The sequence below is a fragment of the Mercenaria mercenaria genome, chromosome 2 (genome assembly GCF_021730395.1).
Source record: "Mercenaria mercenaria strain notata chromosome 2, MADL_Memer_1, whole genome shotgun sequence".
NCBI lineage: Eukaryota > Metazoa > Mollusca > Bivalvia > Venerida > Veneridae > Mercenaria > Mercenaria mercenaria.
In genome coordinates, this window is record NC_069362.1 from 69,097,516 (window position 1) to 69,115,770 (window position 18,255).

Consider the following 18,255-nt stretch of genomic DNA (forward strand, 5'->3'; position numbering starts at 1 on the left):
GCTGATCTTGGCTTGCCAGATTATAACATACCTTTCACTGAAGCTGATCTGGGCATGCCAGATTATAACATACCTTTCATTGAAGCTGATCTGGGCTTGCTGTAGAGCAAATGTAGCTGACTGTATATCCTCACCATTGTAAGCAGATAATGTGTTGGAATCATCTGTAGACAGAATAAACTGTAACATTACACTCATCACAACACCATTTATTCAAAGATTTTTCCTGTTTGATTTCTATTTCTGACACTCCTCAACAACCAAACTACTGAAGTTATTGTTAAAAGGTTACCATGCTAAATTTCTATAATGAACTTGTCCATCTTTCAATTTGGACAGTACCATTAACAGTTAAAAGGGGTGCTTACCAAAAAGATACTGACTGAATGGCGAACAGTGCAGATCATGATCAGACTGCATGGATGTGCAGGCTGAACATGATCTACACTGGTCGCAAAGGCAGAATCAGTCGTGTCCAGCATGATAAGTATATTACTATGGTGGCTCTATTATACATTTGTAAAATTTGAAAAGATTTAACATCCATGGTAGACCCTTTATTCAGTGTAAAGGTATCGAGAGATGTCTAGAACAGTAACTTTATTATGTGGAAGGGCATCCGCAAATATGGAATATAACAAATGACTCACATGACCGTCCCAGTCCAGTATCATCATCTTCTATAGCACTGCGCCCTCCAGGGGTCACAGGGGTCATTATAGTTCCACTCATCTCCATGCTAAAATGTTAAAAAGCTGATTTTTCATGGGAAAGAATTTTGAAAATCGAAAAGAACAAGGTTCGCATTTAATGACCTATACTAACATACTGTTACCAACCAGAACATTTCACTTCTGTACTGAATTTATTTTAAACAGAAGGGTTTTGATCAAAACATGTATATGATTATTGCTAAAATCACAAATAATCCAAAAAAGGTATTTTTTCCTATATTTTGAATAAATGAAAATGTGTTTCTAAATGAGCACAGTCAAAGTTCACAAAAGCAGGTACAGCTTCTTTTACAGAATTAAGATCTTTTTCGCATTGGACGCATTGGTCGAGTGGGCTAAGACGTTTTCCTACGGAGGTGAAGGCCCCTGGTTCGAATCCTGGCTACTCCCATTGTGGTGTGTCCTTGGGCAAGGCAGTTTATCACGACTGCCTCAGTCGACCCAGCTGTAAATGGGTACCAGCAAATTGCTGGGGGTAACGTATAAATGATTTTAACTGTTCTTAAAATAGGGTCACTCAAAAGCTCCACAGAGCTTATGTTAATTGTTTCACAAAGCGACGGTAAATAAAATTTACCTTTACCTTCAGCAGTCATACCCAAATAGAAACTTGTTTCAGATTTGTTTTAAAGGTTGTCTATCCATAACTGAAAACCTTCTACTTATTTGCATATAAATATTATAATAATCTGCCCCCATGCCCAAGTTGTTAAGTCTTTTAAGCCAGTAATTTTACATGTTTTCAGGTTATAGGTTCAAACCCCACTTTAGCTATTTTTCCTAATCTTTATTTCTTCTTTTTTTTACCTTTTGAACCATATTTTGTTAGGTGTGTAGCACAAGTTTAAATTTTCACAAACGAATCTGCAAATGAAAATTCTATTAATGGGTTATCTGTATTCAACTTGATTCTTTGAAAATCTACATGTTAATTTTCAGGGTACTTTACTTCACTGAATGTGTTGCATATGTTTTCTAATAAAGTTTTATTAGAACATCAACTTTTTTGTAATAGTATTTATGTTAATTTCATTTTAATGACAAATTTCCATTCAAAAACAAATCCATTACAAACACTAAAAGGCTTGTGTGTTTTAATTACATCAGAAAATTTTGATTTGCTTTTATCAGAATTCATTATAAGATATCTATCAACATTTATTTTGTCTAAAAATGAGCCGTGCCATGGGAAAACCAACATAGTGGCTTTGCGACCAGCATGGATCCAGACCAGCCTGCGCATCCGCGCAGTCTGGTCAGGATCCATGCTGTTCGCTAACGGTTTCTCTAATTGCAATAGGCTTTGAAAGCGAACAGCATGGATCCTGACCAGACTGCGCGGATGCGCAGGCTGGTCTGGATCCATGCTGGTCGCAAAGCCACTATGTTGGTTTTCCCGTGGCGCGGCTCAAATGATTAGTATTAAAAAAGAAACGATCAAAATACATGCTCTGTGTTCCATTTTAGGTATACCTGAACCTAGGCAAAAGGTGTCTGCCCCTTATTAAGATCAATGTTTATGTCCGATTTGATTATTAATGAGGCTGTAGGTAAAAAGATAAAGCGAAACTGAGACGCTTGTCATAAAACATTTCAGTATTGACAGAGTGATGCTGATCGACTTTTTGGTACCTGACCCAAATCTACCAGATGTTTGACCCTCACCTAGACCATCTTTATGTAAAGTTAAATAACAATATAGGCAGTATATAAAAGGATATAGTGAAACTAAGAAGCTTGTCATATAACTTAAACCTGCACTATTAAAATATTTGATCCAAGTGACCTTCAACTTCTGGAAACCTGGTCCTAAACTAACAGATGTCTGCCCCTTATCAAAGGTTAAGAAGATATAGACAAACTGAGAAGCTTGTCATAAAACTTTAACCAGAATGCAATAGTGACACCGATGCAAACAGCAACGCCACTCCAGGAAAAGTACAAAAGCCCCCCTTATTTGTCTAATGAGTGAGCAAAAAAGAGGCATAATTATAATAAAATAAGAGCTTGAGTTATGTAATTTGCTCTGTGGCATGTGGGAAGTTTGACAGCATTCCGCCAAACGGTTCAGAGAAACCTACTTACATGAAAAACTTTAACCAAAATTTCAATGTTGAAAAAGGGGCATTATTCTAAAATAATATGAGCTAGAGTTGTTTAACTTTACTGACTGTGATGTCATCTAAAGAAGTGAAAGACATGTGTGAAGTTTGAAAGCCTTTGGCTCGGCAGTTTAAAAGCGAAACTTAAACAAATATTTCTTTGTTAAAAGGGGCATAGTGTTAACAAAATAAAAGTTATGTAATTTGTCCAGTGAGGTTTTCTTATGATGCCAAATACATGTTTGAAGTTTGAAGACATCTACCCTAGTACTTTTTGAGGAGCCTGCTTACATGCAAAACTTTAATGATGCAAAAGCAGATGCCAACATGATGCTGACTAAATAACATCAACAAAAACTAGTATTTGGAAACTTTCAAATAGTCGAGCTAATAACATAGTTTTTCTATCAAGTAAAATGCATATCTCTACATTAATCAAAATAAATTAATATTAGTTTGACTTTCAATGTGTTCTTTTAAAACCCAATTCATAATTACACAAATTTGGGTCTTATCTAGAGCTCTGAATATTTCCCTCTCCAGCTAAAAATTGTGGAGTCTGCTAACCAAAGGTGTTTTAGATGAATGAATAAAGGGAAAGTCACATACTGACAATGCACAAACCTATTATGAAACTATTAGTACCTTAATTCAAAGTCTGCTGAACTGAAAGATCCCTGGCTCCTTCTGTTATCTGATCTACCTGAGGCAATACTAGGCTCTCTACTTGAAGATCTAAGAACATGTGAAGATTGTATATTGGCACCATTTTGGAACACATCATCTGTTTGGTTGGACTGTAACATTGCACCGGATTGATTATTTTGAGTCATTGCACCTGATTGGCTATTCTTTGACATAGTACTTAACTGGCTATCTTGTGTCATTGCACTTGCACCATTGTCTATAGTTTTAAACCCAGCACTTTCAACATTAGCACTAATTTTTGAGCTTGAAGTCACAGATTCCTGTGAAATTGTCTGAAACTGTTGCGCTAACTTTTCTGATGCATCAGATGGTGAGCCAAAACTGAAACTTCCGCTCTTCCCTGTCTGATTTACCCTGGAGAATCTCCCTAAACCAGAGTCATCTTCATCAAAACTAACTATATGCGACACTTTTTTCTTCTTCTTCTTTTCCTTTTTCTTCTCTCGATCTAACAAAGTGAAAAGCAGTTCTTATTTATAAAATCCTGATTAAATCATGTATTCTTTGTTTATTCCCTGAAAATGAAACAATCCCTCATCCAAATGTCCTTCATGTGCTAGTAGTATCCTGTAAGACTCGTTAAATGAAAATAACAGAACCCGTAGCTCCAAAAAAACATTTTTCAAATCACATGATAAATATTATTTAAATTATACGTAAATCTTAATTCATCAGTTAAATCACATTCCATTAATATTACATCCTCATCAATTCAAGTTTAATTTTCGCATATTTTCTACATGCTTTTTACAACCACAAAACTAACATAAAGATATGTTTAATATGAACATGGAAGTAAATTGGGCCATGCATTATCATTTCATATAAACTTGTAGATTAACTTTTCCTGTGACCCGACAGATGAGTTTATTTATCATGTGTTTAATCAGAACTGTTTGATATAACATGTTATCTCTGACAATCAACAATACAAATACTGTGTAATCAGTATGACCCAGTGCAACACAGTCTGTATCAAAAGACATCTTTTTGCAGTACTCTTACTGACACAGTCATGTATTTCCTTGTATCCTTCTAAAAGCTACAGTTATCACTGAACATCACATGAAAAGACAGGTGGGTCATAATTTGAATACAAGGAAGCTAGTATAACTTTTTCTTGTTAACAGGGGCTGATCCTAGATTTTGGTACAGAGTTGGTGGACATGTCAGGTGTGCCCCCTTGTAGACCAGCATATTGTTAATCTGGATTAAAAATCACAAGCTATACAACTCTTTCAATATGTGTTTATTCTGTATCCTAGATTTCTGAAATATCAAACTGAACTAAAGATGCATACAAGTTTCTCTTGAATAGAACTAATGTTTGGGTTTGCAAATAACAAGTACATCACACTGTTGAATGGAAATTGGCATTCTTGTGAGTATGACTAAACAAAATTATATCAAAATATTCTTGCAGCTTGACTATAAATATTTCCTTATTTACAGACAGACAGGGCGTCAAGTGCTTTTGGGAGTCAAAAATATAGGTAGGATCCTGAAATATAGGTATTTGGGGGCCAGAAATATAGGATTATATAGGTTGCTTATAATGAAGAAAACAAGTCAGACAAGTGTTTTATCCTCCTCCACCACCACCAGCACTCTCTTTTATTAAACATAAAATACAAAGGAACAGAAAAAGTGGCTACTTTTATGATGTTAAACAAATAACATTTTAACATATATCTTACTTTCATAATAAACTATCAATTCATCAACAGACAAAACTTTACCAATACTGGTACTCAAATCAGTTTAACAGGGAATTAGGCAAACCAAGCCATATTGCTAACAACATATATCAGTACATTGTTAATACAAGTATAAAATATTGTGTTGGGCCTGCATTTGGACATGAATGAAAAAGAAAACAATTATAATCAAACCATCTACAGAACAAAATTACAAGAGGACCATGATGGTCCTGAATAGCTCACCTCTTCCCACATGACCAAATTTTGAGTATGACGTCGTTTTTTCTATTATTTGACATAGTGACCTAGTTTTTCAGCTCATGTGACCCAGTTTTGAACTTGACCTAGATATAATCAAGATAAAAATTCAGACCAATTTTCATGAAGATCCATTGAAAAATATGGTCTCAAGAGAGGTCACAAGGTTTTTCTATTATCTGACCTATTGACCTAGTTTTTGAAGGTACGTGACCCTGTTTTAAACTTTATCTAGATATCATCAAGGTGAACATTCTCACTAATTTTCATGAAGATCTCATGAAAAATATGGCCTCTAGAGAGGTCACAAGGTTTTTCTATTTTTAAACCTACTGGCCTAGTTTTTGACCGCATGTGACCCAGTTTCAAAATTGACCTAGATATCATCAAGGTGAACATTCAGATCAATTTTCATGAAGATCCATTGAAAAATATGGCCTCTAGAGAGGTCAAAAGATTTTAATAATTTTAGACCTACTGACCTAGTTTTTGTCCGCAGTTGACCCAGTTTCAAACTTGACCTAGATATCATCAAGATGAACATTCAGACCAACTTTCATACAGATCCCATGAAAAGTATGGCCTCTAGAGAGGTCACAAGGTTTTTTTATTCTTTGACCTACTGACCTAGTTTTTTAAGGCACGTGACCCAGTTTCGAACGTGACCTAGATATCATCAAGGTGAACATTCTGACCAATTTTTATGGAGATCCATTCACAAGTATGGCCTCTAGAGAGGTCACAATGTTTTTCTATTTTTAGACCTACTGACCTAGTTTTTGACCGCACATGACCCTGTTTCGAACTTGACCTAGATATCATCAAGATGAACATTCAGACCAATTTTCATACAGATCCCATGAAAAATATGGCCTTTAGAGAGGTCACAAGGTTTTTCTATTATTTGACCTACTGACCTAGTTTTTGATGGCACGTGACCCACTTTCAAACTTGATCTAGATATCATCAAGATGAACATTCAGACCAATTTTCATACAGATCCCATGAAAAATATGGCCTTTAGAGAGGTCACAAGGTTTTTCTATTATTTGACCTACTGACCTAGTTTTTGATGGCACGTGACCCACTTTCAAACTTGATCTAGATATCATCAAGATGAACATTCAGACCAATTTTCATACAGATCCCATGAAAAATATGGCCTTTAGAGAGGTCACAAGGTTTTTCAATAATTTGACCTACTGACCTAGTTTTTGAAGGCACATGACCCACTTTCGAACTTGACCTAGATATCATCAAGATGAACATTCTGATCAATTTTCATGAAGATCTCATGAAATATATGGCCTCTAGAGAGGTCACAAGGTTTTTCTATTTTTAGACCTACTGACTAGTTTTTGATCGCACGTGACCAGTTTCGAACCTGACCTAGATGTCATCAAGATGAACATTCAGACCAACTTTCATACAGATCCCATGAAATATATGGCCTTTAGAGAGGTCACAAGGTTTTTCTATTATCTGACCTACTGACCTAGTTTTTGATGGCACGTGACCCAGTTTCAAACTTGACCTAGATATCATCAAGGTGAACATTCTGACCAATTTTCTTGAAGATCTTGTGAAATATATGGCCTCTAGAGAGGTCACAAGGTTTTTCTATTTTTAGACCTACTGACCTAGTTTTTGATGGCACGTGACCCAGTTTCGAACTTGACCTAGATATCATCAAGATAAACATTCTGACCAACTTTCATAAAGATCCCATGAAAAATGTGACCTCTAGAGTGGTCACAAGCAAAAGTTTACGGACGGACGGACGCACGCACGGACGGACGCACGGACGGACGACGGACGACGGACACCGCGCGATCACAAAAGCTCACCTTGTCACATTGTGACAGGTGAGCTAAAAACAGTTTCATACATCTACTTCTGACAGCCACCTATCTCGAAACTGACTCTTATTAGCAGGCATTATGAGGCTTAATTATGAAACATTAAGGCTTATTCTGAAAACAAAATAAAAACGTGCATTTCCTATTCACATTTTTATACATGAAAGCTTTAAGAAATGGAAAATATTCCAACTGAAAAAAGAACTTCCATTACTTAAAGCTTTCCTAAAGCTGGGCTGGGCTGGGTCGCTACACCTGAAAGGAATACAAATTTCAATGCCTAAAAGGTAACAGCATATTTATAAACTCAATTATCATAGAATTACTTCTTTTTTAATGGTTTGAATGACCTTTGTATTCCTTGCTTACCACAAAATTTCCAGATTATAGGTATTTATAGGTATTTTGGCAAAATATAGGATTTTATAGGTTATTATAGGTAGAGGGCTAAAATATAGGAAAATATAGGTAAATATAGGTAACTTGACGCCCTGGACAGATAAATGCTTTATCAGAGTAGATATGATATGCAAAGTGGCACTAAAATTAAACTGTCACAAAGGTTACAAAACTTACTAAAATGACTTTCAAATGCAAATATACATACAGAGTTTTCAACAGCTATTGTATGTGACAGAGCTTACAACACTTACTTTTACTTGCTTTTGTAACAGAGCTTACCAAGATTACATTCACCAATCTGTATTTTCTAAGAGCTTACCAGGATTACCTTTACAAGCCATTATATGTAACAGAGCTTACCAAGATCACATTCACCAATCTGTATTTTCTAAGAGCTTACCAGGATTACCTTTACAAGCCATTATATGTAACAGAGCTTACCAAGATCACATTCACCAATCTGTATTTTCTAAGAGCTTACCAGGATTACCTTTACAAGCCATTATATGTAATAGAGCTTACCAAGATCACATTCACCAATCTGTATTTTCTAAGAGCTTACCAGGATTACCTTTACAAGCCATTATATGTAACAGAGCTTACCAAGATCACATTCACCAATCTGTATTTTCTAAGAGCTTACCAGGTTACCTTTACAAGCCATTATATGTAACAGAGCTTACCAAGATCACATTCACCAATCTGTATTTTCTAAGAGCTTACCAGGTTACCTTTACAAGCCATTATATGTAACAGAGCTTACCAAGATCACATTCACCAATCTGTATTTTCTAAGAGCTTACCAGGATTACCTTTACAAGCCATTATATGTAACAGAGCTTACCAAGATCACATTCACCAATCTGTATTTTCTAAGAGCTTACCAGGTTACCTTTACAAGCCATTATATGTAACAGAGCTTACCAAGATCACATTCACCAATCTGTATTTTCTAAGAGCTTACCAGGTTACCTTTACAAGCCATTATATGTAACAGAGCTTACAAGATCACATTCACCAATCTGTATTTTCTAAGAGCTTACCAGGATTACCTTTACAAGCCATTATATGTAACAGAGCTTACCAAGATCACATTCACCAATCTGTATTTTCTAAGAGCTTACCAGGATTACCTTTACAAGCCATTATATGTAACAGAGCTTACCAAGATCACATTCACCAATCTGTATTTTCTAAGAGCTTACCAGGATTACCTTTACAAGCCATTATATGTAATAGAGCTTACCAAAATGTCTTTCACCTGCTATGGTATGTAACAGAGCATACAAGGAGGACTTTCACATGCTACTATATGTAACAAGAGTTTACCAGGAGGACTTTGGCATACTAGTGTAAAACCTAAACTTAACAGGTGGACTTTCAGATGCTGCTGTAACTAAAGTTACCAAGTGGAATTTCACCAGCTATAGTATGGTATGACTATTTACACACAGTTTAACAAAATCTAATACTGTCCATGTATCAAAGGGTCATAATGCTGTTCTTCAAAATGTGGCAGTCACATTTTTGCTATAAACATAAATTGTACTAATTTCTTGTTAAATCTTATGTTTATAATTGTTTTTCTCATACAAATGTTCAAGGTTTGTCTATTTCTTAACATGGTTGGAAATATTAACAAATCCTTTGTTTTTGATTACCTCCCATTATGACTCTAACTGTGCAAGTTCATGTGCAAAAATAAGCCAATATTGAAAGTGATATTTCACTAACTATGTGACTAAGCATACTTTCTATTTGGATAGTTGCTCTATCTTTTTTTTGACATATAAGTAAAAGCATAAACTCAAGGAACTTTAAGACATTTATTTGAACAATGCTGATCTATGCAATGGCACAGATTTTTTTGTATATGTAAAGTTCCATAATACTGCAATTACATTGTCTACAGCAGTTGTGCAAGGTAAAGAACACTATTCTGCAAAACCAGGCCATATTCACTGTGAGAAGCATCATCAGTTATTTTCTTTATTTGGCAGTAGAATAATATGCCAAATAAAATTGTGTTGCACTTAGGACACAAAACTGTTTTTATGCATGTTTTTTAAATGTTTGTGAAACAGAAATGATCAATTTCTGGAGCATGTCTTGGCTGACTATCTGTTAGACTTATCTTCAGTATAGCACACAGAATAACACCAGGGCTAGGGATGATTGTAGTAAAAACAGTGAATGTCATGCTTTTACTAAATTATTATGAAAACCATCCACATTCACTGGCTTGTAATAGAACTTACCACAAAGACTGTCACTAGCATACAAGAAGAACTTTCACCAGCTATGGTATGTAGCAGAGTCAATATTACTTTCACCAGCTAAGGTATGTAGCAGAGTCAATATTACTTTCACCAGCTAAGGTATGTAGCAGAGTCAATATTACTTTCACCAGCTAAGGTATGTAGCAGAGTCAATATTACTTTCACCAGCTAAGGTATGTAGCAGAGTCAATATTACTTTCACCAGCTAAGGTATGTAGCAGAGTCAATATTACTTTCACCAGCTAAGGTATGTAGCAGAGTCAATATTACTTTCACCAGCTATGGTATGTAGCAGAGCTAGTGAATATTACTTTCACAAGCTAAGGTATGTAGCAGAGTCAATATAACTTTCACCAGCTAAGGTATGTAGCAGAGTCAATATTACTTTCACCAGCTATGGTATGTAGCAGAGCTAGTCAATATTACTTTCACATGCTATGGTACATAACAGTGCTTTTACAGATTCTGGTAGGTAACAAATCTTACCAAGTGGACTTATACAGGCTTTGACAGGTACAAAAAACTTACCAAAGAGACTGTCACACCCTATAATAGATAACAGATCTAGCCATGTGGACCTTCACTATCTTTGACTGGTACCAGAATTTATCAGATAGACTGCCAATGCTATGGCAGATAACAGAGCCAGGATCTTACAAGGAATAACTTCACAAGCTATACTAGAGATGCTTTTGAGAAAAGCGCATGTTTCCCTTGACTGCCTAATCATCTAAATAGTAAGTCAGTCTTTATATACTGTTTACTTAATCCACATGTGCATGCGCTTTCCTGACACCAAAAGGACGCCTATACTACTAGTAGGGGTAAAACTGTGCAAGAAATCTGAGTGTTTTTGGTAAATCAAGGGCCATAATTCCGAAGTGCCTAAGCCGATTTGGCTAGTTATCGAACTTGGTCGAGCACTTATTGGCAGACACATTTTGTTGAAGTTTGGTGAAGATCGGATGAGAAATGTTCGACTTAGAGTGCGGACAAGCTTTGTGATAGACAGATACACACACACAGACTGGAGTAAATCAATATGTCTCCCACACCACTGTGTGGTGGGAGACATAATTAGGTAACAGAACTTACCAGGAGGACTTATGCTATAACAGGAAAGAGAACTTACCAGGAGGACTTATGCTATAACAGGAAAGAGAACTTACCAGGAGGACTTATGCTATAACAGGAAAGAGAACTTACCAGGTGGGCTTTCACCAGCTATGACTGGCCTAAGTTCCTCCTCTGGTTTCACTGTTGACGCTGGGAGGTTACCAACATTGACAACTGTTTTAGGAGTTTGCAGTACTGTGTTTAACTCAGCATTATCAACTGTGATAGCAAACAAAATTGAATCCAGTCCTGCAATAACATGTATACAAATAATATTATGAGAAGCAACTTTTGACATTAATGTTTGGCAAATACAGGCCGTCTGTCACAATAAAAAGCTTCTAAATAGCTGTTTTATAAGTGATCTGCTGTTCAACATCTTTTTTTAACAAACTATTAAATGAAACAAATATATACAACACATGGGTTTCCTCATGACAGTTGTTTCAATATCATTTTCTGTTAATGCACTTGTATGTATTTAGGTAATAGCTCACAAATAAACCTCAAATACAATTTTTGATTGTATCAAAAATGTATAATTCTGCTACATGTCTGCAGAATGATACTGTATATTCCCAAATTAATGCCTCTATCATATTTTAAAACAAATTCTTTTTTAAGTTTATTTAGATCTTGAGTGAATACCAGAATATGGTTGAGCTATAATATAGTTCATTCATTATTTAAGAAATTTTTTTTTTTTCGGTGTTCATGCGAAATGAATGACAGAATAGGATCGGCAAATCTATGAATATTAAGTTTCAAGTCAATAGCTTTGATAGTAACAGAGATATTTGACTTTATCAAAAGCTAACCAATGGTGATGACGACGCCAGGGCGAGTGCAATAGCTCTACTTTTTCTTCAGAAAGTCGAGCTAAAAAGTCAGATAGATAGTAGAAGGATACAGCCCTATGTTTGGTGCAAGTCAATAGAACAGCATTTCATGCAGATATTTTTTTCTTCATCTCCTACTGCACTTTCAGCAGAATCATTTGAATAAGTTTGAAAAGTCGATAACAAAATGCAACAGTTGACACAAAAGTTTTGTTAAAATAAGATGATGTCAGGTAAATGTTTATTCTATTTAGCGCTCTTGAAGAAAAATAATTAGTTTACAACAAAAAGATTCACCTCTAGCCATCATTGGGAGCATGCTGTTCTTTTCCTGGTCTCTTAGAAATGCCCAGCTGTTGTAAAACTGACTGAAATGAAAATGTTTACTGCTAAAATATTATGTTGTTACAAAGCAAAGAAGGATTGGTAAGAAGTGTTTTCTTGATCAGAACAACTACCTTTTTAAATTATTAACAAGAGATCACAGAGTGATCTTGGCGCCCACCAATGTGCCATTTTTGAGTGTTCCAAATTTCAAGACTTACTGACTAGCTCAAGGTCAAATTTCATTTCCGTACACAACACAAATCTATGCAAGTGGTCCAAATTTGAAGGCTGTAGCTTGAGAAATGTAAAAGTAGGTCACTAGGTCAAAATCAAGGTCAAATTTTACTTCGGAATACAAAACTATGCATGTGGTCCAAATTTGAAGCCTGTACCTTCAAAAATGTGAAAGTAGGTCACTAGGTCAATGTAAAGGTCAAAGTTTGTTTCGGTACACAAAACTATGCATGTGGTCCAAATCTGAAGGCTGTAGCTTGAGAAATGTAAAAGTAGGTCACTAGGTCAAAATCAAGGTCAAATTTTATTTCGGAATACAAAACTATGCATGTGGTCCAAATTTGAAGCCTGTACCTTAAAAATGTGAAAGTAGGTCACTAGGTCAATGTAAAGGTCAAAGGTCATTTCAGTACACAAAACTATGCAAGTGGTCCAAATTTGAAGGCTGTAGCTTGAGAAATGTAAAAGTAGGTCACTAGGTCAAAATCAAGGTCAAATTTTATTTCAGAATACAAAACTATGCATTGTGGTCCAAATTTGAAGCCTGTACCTTCAAAAATGTGAAAGTAGGTCACTAGGTCAATGTCAAGGTCAAAGTTTTTTTTCGGTACACAAAACTATGCATGTAGTCCAAATTTGAAGGCTGTAGCTTGAGAAATGTGAAAGTAGGTCACTAGGTCAAATCAATGTCAAATTTCATTTTGAAACAGGAAACTATGCATATGGTCCAAATTTGATGCCTGTACCTTCAAAAATGTGAAAGTAGGTCACTAGGTCAAAATAAAGGTCAAAGTTTTTTCCAATGCACAAAATTATGCATGTGGTCCAAATTTGAAGGCTGTAGCTACAGAAATGTGAAAGTAGGTCACTAGGTCAAAATCAAGGTCAACTCATGTCAAGGTTCATCTTGCCACTCAAAAATATACATGTGGTCCAAGTTTGAATGTTGTAGTTACTGACAAGAACATTTTAAAAGCTTTTCCCTATATAAGTCTATATGAACCATGTGACCCCTGGGGCGGGGCCATATTTAACCTAGGAGGATAATTTGAACAAACTTGGTAGAGAACCACTAGATGATGCTACATTACAAATGCCAAAGCCCTAGGCTTTGTGGTTTGGACAAGAAGATTTTCAAAGTTTTTCCCTATATAAGTCTATGTAAACCATATGACCCCCAGGGCGGGGCCATATTTGACCCTAGGGGTATAATTTGAACAATCTTAGTCGAAGACCACTAGATGATGTCACATACAAAATATCAAAGCCCTAGGCCTTGTGGTTTTGGACAAGAGGTTATTCAAAGTTTTTCCCTATATAAGTCTATATAAACCATGTGACCCCCAGGGCGGGGCCATATTTGACCCCAGAGAAATAATTTGAATCATCTTGGTAGAGGACCACTAGATGATGCTTCATACCAAATATCAAAGCCCTAGGCTCTGTGGTTTTGGACAAGAAGGTTTTCAAAGTTTTTCCCTATATAAATCTATAGAAATTATAGAAATAAACAAAGGGCCATAACTCACTCATAAATTGTTGAACCAGTCTGATTTTCAGGGGGACACAACTAGGGTACCAATACATCATTCTGACAAAGTTTGGTCAAAATCCCCCCAGTAGTTTCTGAGGAGATGCGATAACGAGAAATTGTTAACGGACGGACGGACGGACGGACGGACGGACGGAATGACGGACGGACGGACCACGGACGCAGAGTGATTTTAATAGCCCACCATCATCATGATGGTGGGCTAAAAAGTCAAAACAACACACATTTTGACAGAAAATAGATCCCAGGTTTACCCTACGTTTAAACAAGTTAAATCATCAGTGCTTCCACTTTCAGCAGTTCATATAACAGTGCAGCTTAATGAATACATTATTTCTTAGACACTATCAGATACAAAGAGTTTCTATTATAACAGCTAGGATATGCATGTTTTTGAGGGCATGGAATGATATCATCAGGTGTAATCAGTTTTGTATCTGTATATATCTCACCTTGTACAAGTTTCTTGTACTTCTATTGGCCAAGATTGATATATACATGTATCTGTTTAGTTATTTTCCGATATGAATTTGGTTAAAACAAAATGGCTGCCGCAACGCTGGCATAATCAAATCTAGTCCTATTGCTATGGTTCCAGCTAAACATATCTTTTATGAGATAAATTTAGTGTTCATTACAATTTTTGTCCTTTAACATATGTGAAAATAGCCATAATAAGTGAAAATAGATGAACAGTGACTCCGTATGAAAGGTTATGCTGAGGCTTTGCTGAATTCGCATTTACAAGCTAAATCATTCCAAAGCAAAGGATTAAACCTATTCTTAACTCAGCAGTTTGTTGTAGGGGATCATTTACTCTAAATACAAGATAAAGGATTTAACTAGAAATAGCATGAAAGCAGAAGTTTCCCTCTAACAAGTGTTCACTAAGTAAAGAAAGCGGTCATAATCATTTAACTCACCTCTGTAATATATCACTTCAAACTAACATGTACATGTATTTCTCTAACAACTGTTCTTTGAGTAAAACTCACAGTCACCACCACTTCACTCACCTAAGTAATGTATCAATTTCCACTAACATGCACATATATTTACCTAATGAGTGTACACTGAGTGAAGCACACAGTCACCACTAAACTCACCTCGGTAATGAATCATTTTCCATTAACATATACATGTATCTCTCTAATAAGTGTTTATCAAGTAATGTCCTCAGCCATTATCACTTAACTCACCTCAGTAACGTATCACTTTCCACTAACATATGCATGTATCTCTCTAACGAGTGTTCATTGAGTGATGCCCGTAGCCATGATCTCCCTCGACCAGAATCACTGTTAATGTTTTTCAGGTTCATAAATCTGTCTGCCTCATGTCGAGTCAGTACTTCCTTCACATAATTCCAGAACACTTAACAAAAAGGGAAACAATTAACTTTCATAAAATCATCACTGTAAAGAACAAAGCAAATGATAAACACAGCAGGGCCAGTATTCACTTTTGCCATTAAGTGCAATTTCAATCCGGTTAACTAAGAGATATCTTGCCATGACTTAATAGCCCAGGTATGTATCTGTTTGTGGATACTTTGTTAGTTGCACAATAGTTTTGCAGTTCATGATTACGACATAAAGTAAAGATTCTGTTTAAATTTTGTTGCCAAAACCTTGAAAAGTGATGAACTGGAAACTGACCTTATGTAAAGACAAGAGCACCACCTTGCGGGTGCTGACGCTCATCTGATTTTTTTTTGATTAATAGAAAAATTGTCCTAACCATGATTTTCTAAGTCCAAAAAGTGCCATAATTCTTGCAAAAAGCAGGATAGAGTTATGTTTCTTGATGTACATAGTCAGCTTATGATAGTGAACAACTGTTGCATAATTCAAAGCAATAGCTTGAATAGTTAAGGAGAAAAGCTGACCTAAACATAAAACTTAACCAATAAATCTGATATTTTCTAAGTCCAAAAGCGGCCATAAGTCTTGCAAAAAGCAGGACAGAGTTATGTTTCTTGCTGTACATGGTCAGCTTATGATGGTAAACAAGTGTTGCAAGTTTTAAAGCAATAGCTTTGATAGTTAATGAGAAAAGCTGACTTACACATATTACTCAACCAAGAAAACTGACTTTCTAAGTCCAAAAGGGGCAATAATTCTTGAAAAAAGCAGGATGGAGTTATGTTTCTTGATGTACGGGGTCAGTTTATGATGGTGAACAAGTGTTGCATGTTTCAAAGCAATAGCTTTGATAGTTTAAGAGAAAAAGTTGACCTAAACATAAAACTTCACCAAGAAATCTGACATTTTCTAAGTCCAAAAGCGGCCATAAATCTTGCAAAAAGCAGGATGGAGTTATGTTTCTTGCTGTACAGGGTCAGCTTATGATGGTGAACAAGTGTTGCAAGTTTTAAAGCAATAGCTTTGATAGTTTAGGAGAAAAGCTGACCTAAACATAAAACTTAACCAAGAAAACTGATTTTCTAAGTCCAAAAGGGGCAATAATTCTTGAAAAAAGCAGGATGGAGTTATGTTTCTTGATGTACAGGGTCAGCTTATGATATTGAACAAGTGTTGCAAGTTTCAAAGCAATAGCTCTGATAGTTTAGGAGAAAAGTTGACCTAAACATAAAACTTAACTAAGAAATCTGATATTTTCTAAGTACAAAAGGGGCTATAAATCTTGCATAACATAAATATCATAAAACTTAACCAGGCAACGCCGACGCCGATCAAGTGATGACAATAACTCATCATTTTTTTTTCAAAAAATCAGATGAGCTAAAAATGACTTTATTAGGATAAATCTAGCCTGGCTAGGCTCAAGTTATCCATGAGTACAGAAGACTTCAACAAGCTGACAAAGTAAAATTGCTATGAATTATCCCTATAACATATTTAGGTGATCATAACCTCACAAAGTTAACAATCACCTAAAACATGGTGGTGACCTGAATACCTTCTCTTTAATCTACCAAGCCCAAATCAAAAGGTTTTTTGTGTGTGACTTGCTGCTTTATTTCCCGGAGTCCAGATATAAGTTATACATCATTTTATAGGTTTTCAGGACTTGTTAATGATCTTTATCTTAATTTCAAGATATCGTTTAAAAAAATCAATTTCCTTGTGTAAAATTCTGGCCAATGAAATATGTTACAATGTTTATGTTTTTTTCTAACTTTTACATTTTTTTTCATAAAAAATCACTTTTATTCACTTTCATAGCGACTCAGATTTTAACAATCTGTCTCTAAAACCAATATTTAAAATTCTGAAAAGTGCTGTCCAAAATGGTTGAAATTAACAATGCAAAATACCCTATCAAAATTGTTTTTCATGATAAATTCAAAACTAATAGAAGTATTTTGAAAACTTAGTTCCTATTACTGCCTTTTCTTCAGAATAATGGGAAATGTCCTATATTTAAAGAGAAATCACGCAAATAATTATCTTGTAACTGAAAAGTGGATCAAACAGTAGGCTTGGCACCGATAATTCCTACACAGTTCTGTATGCCCCATCCATCTAACAAACAACAATATACATTTCAAATTTACATCTCAAGAGCTCAAATCAATAACAAAACTGTGTTCTCTTTAAATACAACTCTGACATCTTATTCATGAAGTTTTACTGACCTAGATCTTTCTCAATAGGCTTATCAGCAAACATTTCTGCCACCTTTGTAAGACCAGTCATTTCTGTAACTTGCCTGAAACACAATGTTTGATATAAAGATTAGGTTTCACTTATCATTGATCTGACACACAATAAACAGTAGAACTACAGAAACAACGAATCACTGGACTACATTATTGCCGACAATAAGCAATCCCCAAACAGTGGTCTCCCCTTACAGTACAGAGACAAAGAGTTTTATCTCATAAATCCTTTTCATTATTTGATATAACAGTTTAGTTATTGAAATCACTTTGGGTATTTTTCAAAGATTTAAGGCAAATGTGGGTGATAAAATGAAAAAAATATTTGAATTCCGTAACTGTATTTGTCCTTTGCCCTAAATGCACTTTTAATCCCAATAGCATACCTTTGTTTCTTTTGCCTTCTAACCTCAAAGCAATGGTAACTAGAAAATGCTTTTGTAAAAAAGCGCATGTCTCCCCCAATGCAAAGTCCTATAGGCAAGAAGTCAATAGGGGTCAGGAGCGAAAGTCAAAGAGA

General features: G+C 35.5%; 1 protein-coding gene across 2 annotated transcripts in view; it reads right to left on the reverse strand.

Moving 5' to 3' along the window:
- Positions 1–18,255, reverse strand: part of LOC123564215 (sorting nexin-29-like) — a 68,126-nt gene that overhangs the window by 38,493 nt on the left and 11,378 nt on the right. For both annotated transcript variants that reach the window (XM_045357600.2, XM_053536846.1), the window contains exons 5-11: positions 17,712–17,785; positions 15,310–15,484; positions 12,295–12,365; positions 11,249–11,407; positions 3,482–3,992; positions 651–739; positions 74–164 (exon numbers count right to left, since the gene is read on the reverse strand). In XM_045357600.2, the coding sequence (XP_045213535.2) occupies positions 74–164; positions 651–739; positions 3,482–3,992; positions 11,249–11,407; positions 12,295–12,365; positions 15,310–15,484; positions 17,712–17,785 (1,170 nt within the window). The remainder of the gene's footprint in view (positions 1–73; positions 165–650; positions 740–3,481; positions 3,993–11,248; positions 11,408–12,294; positions 12,366–15,309; positions 15,485–17,711; positions 17,786–18,255) is intronic.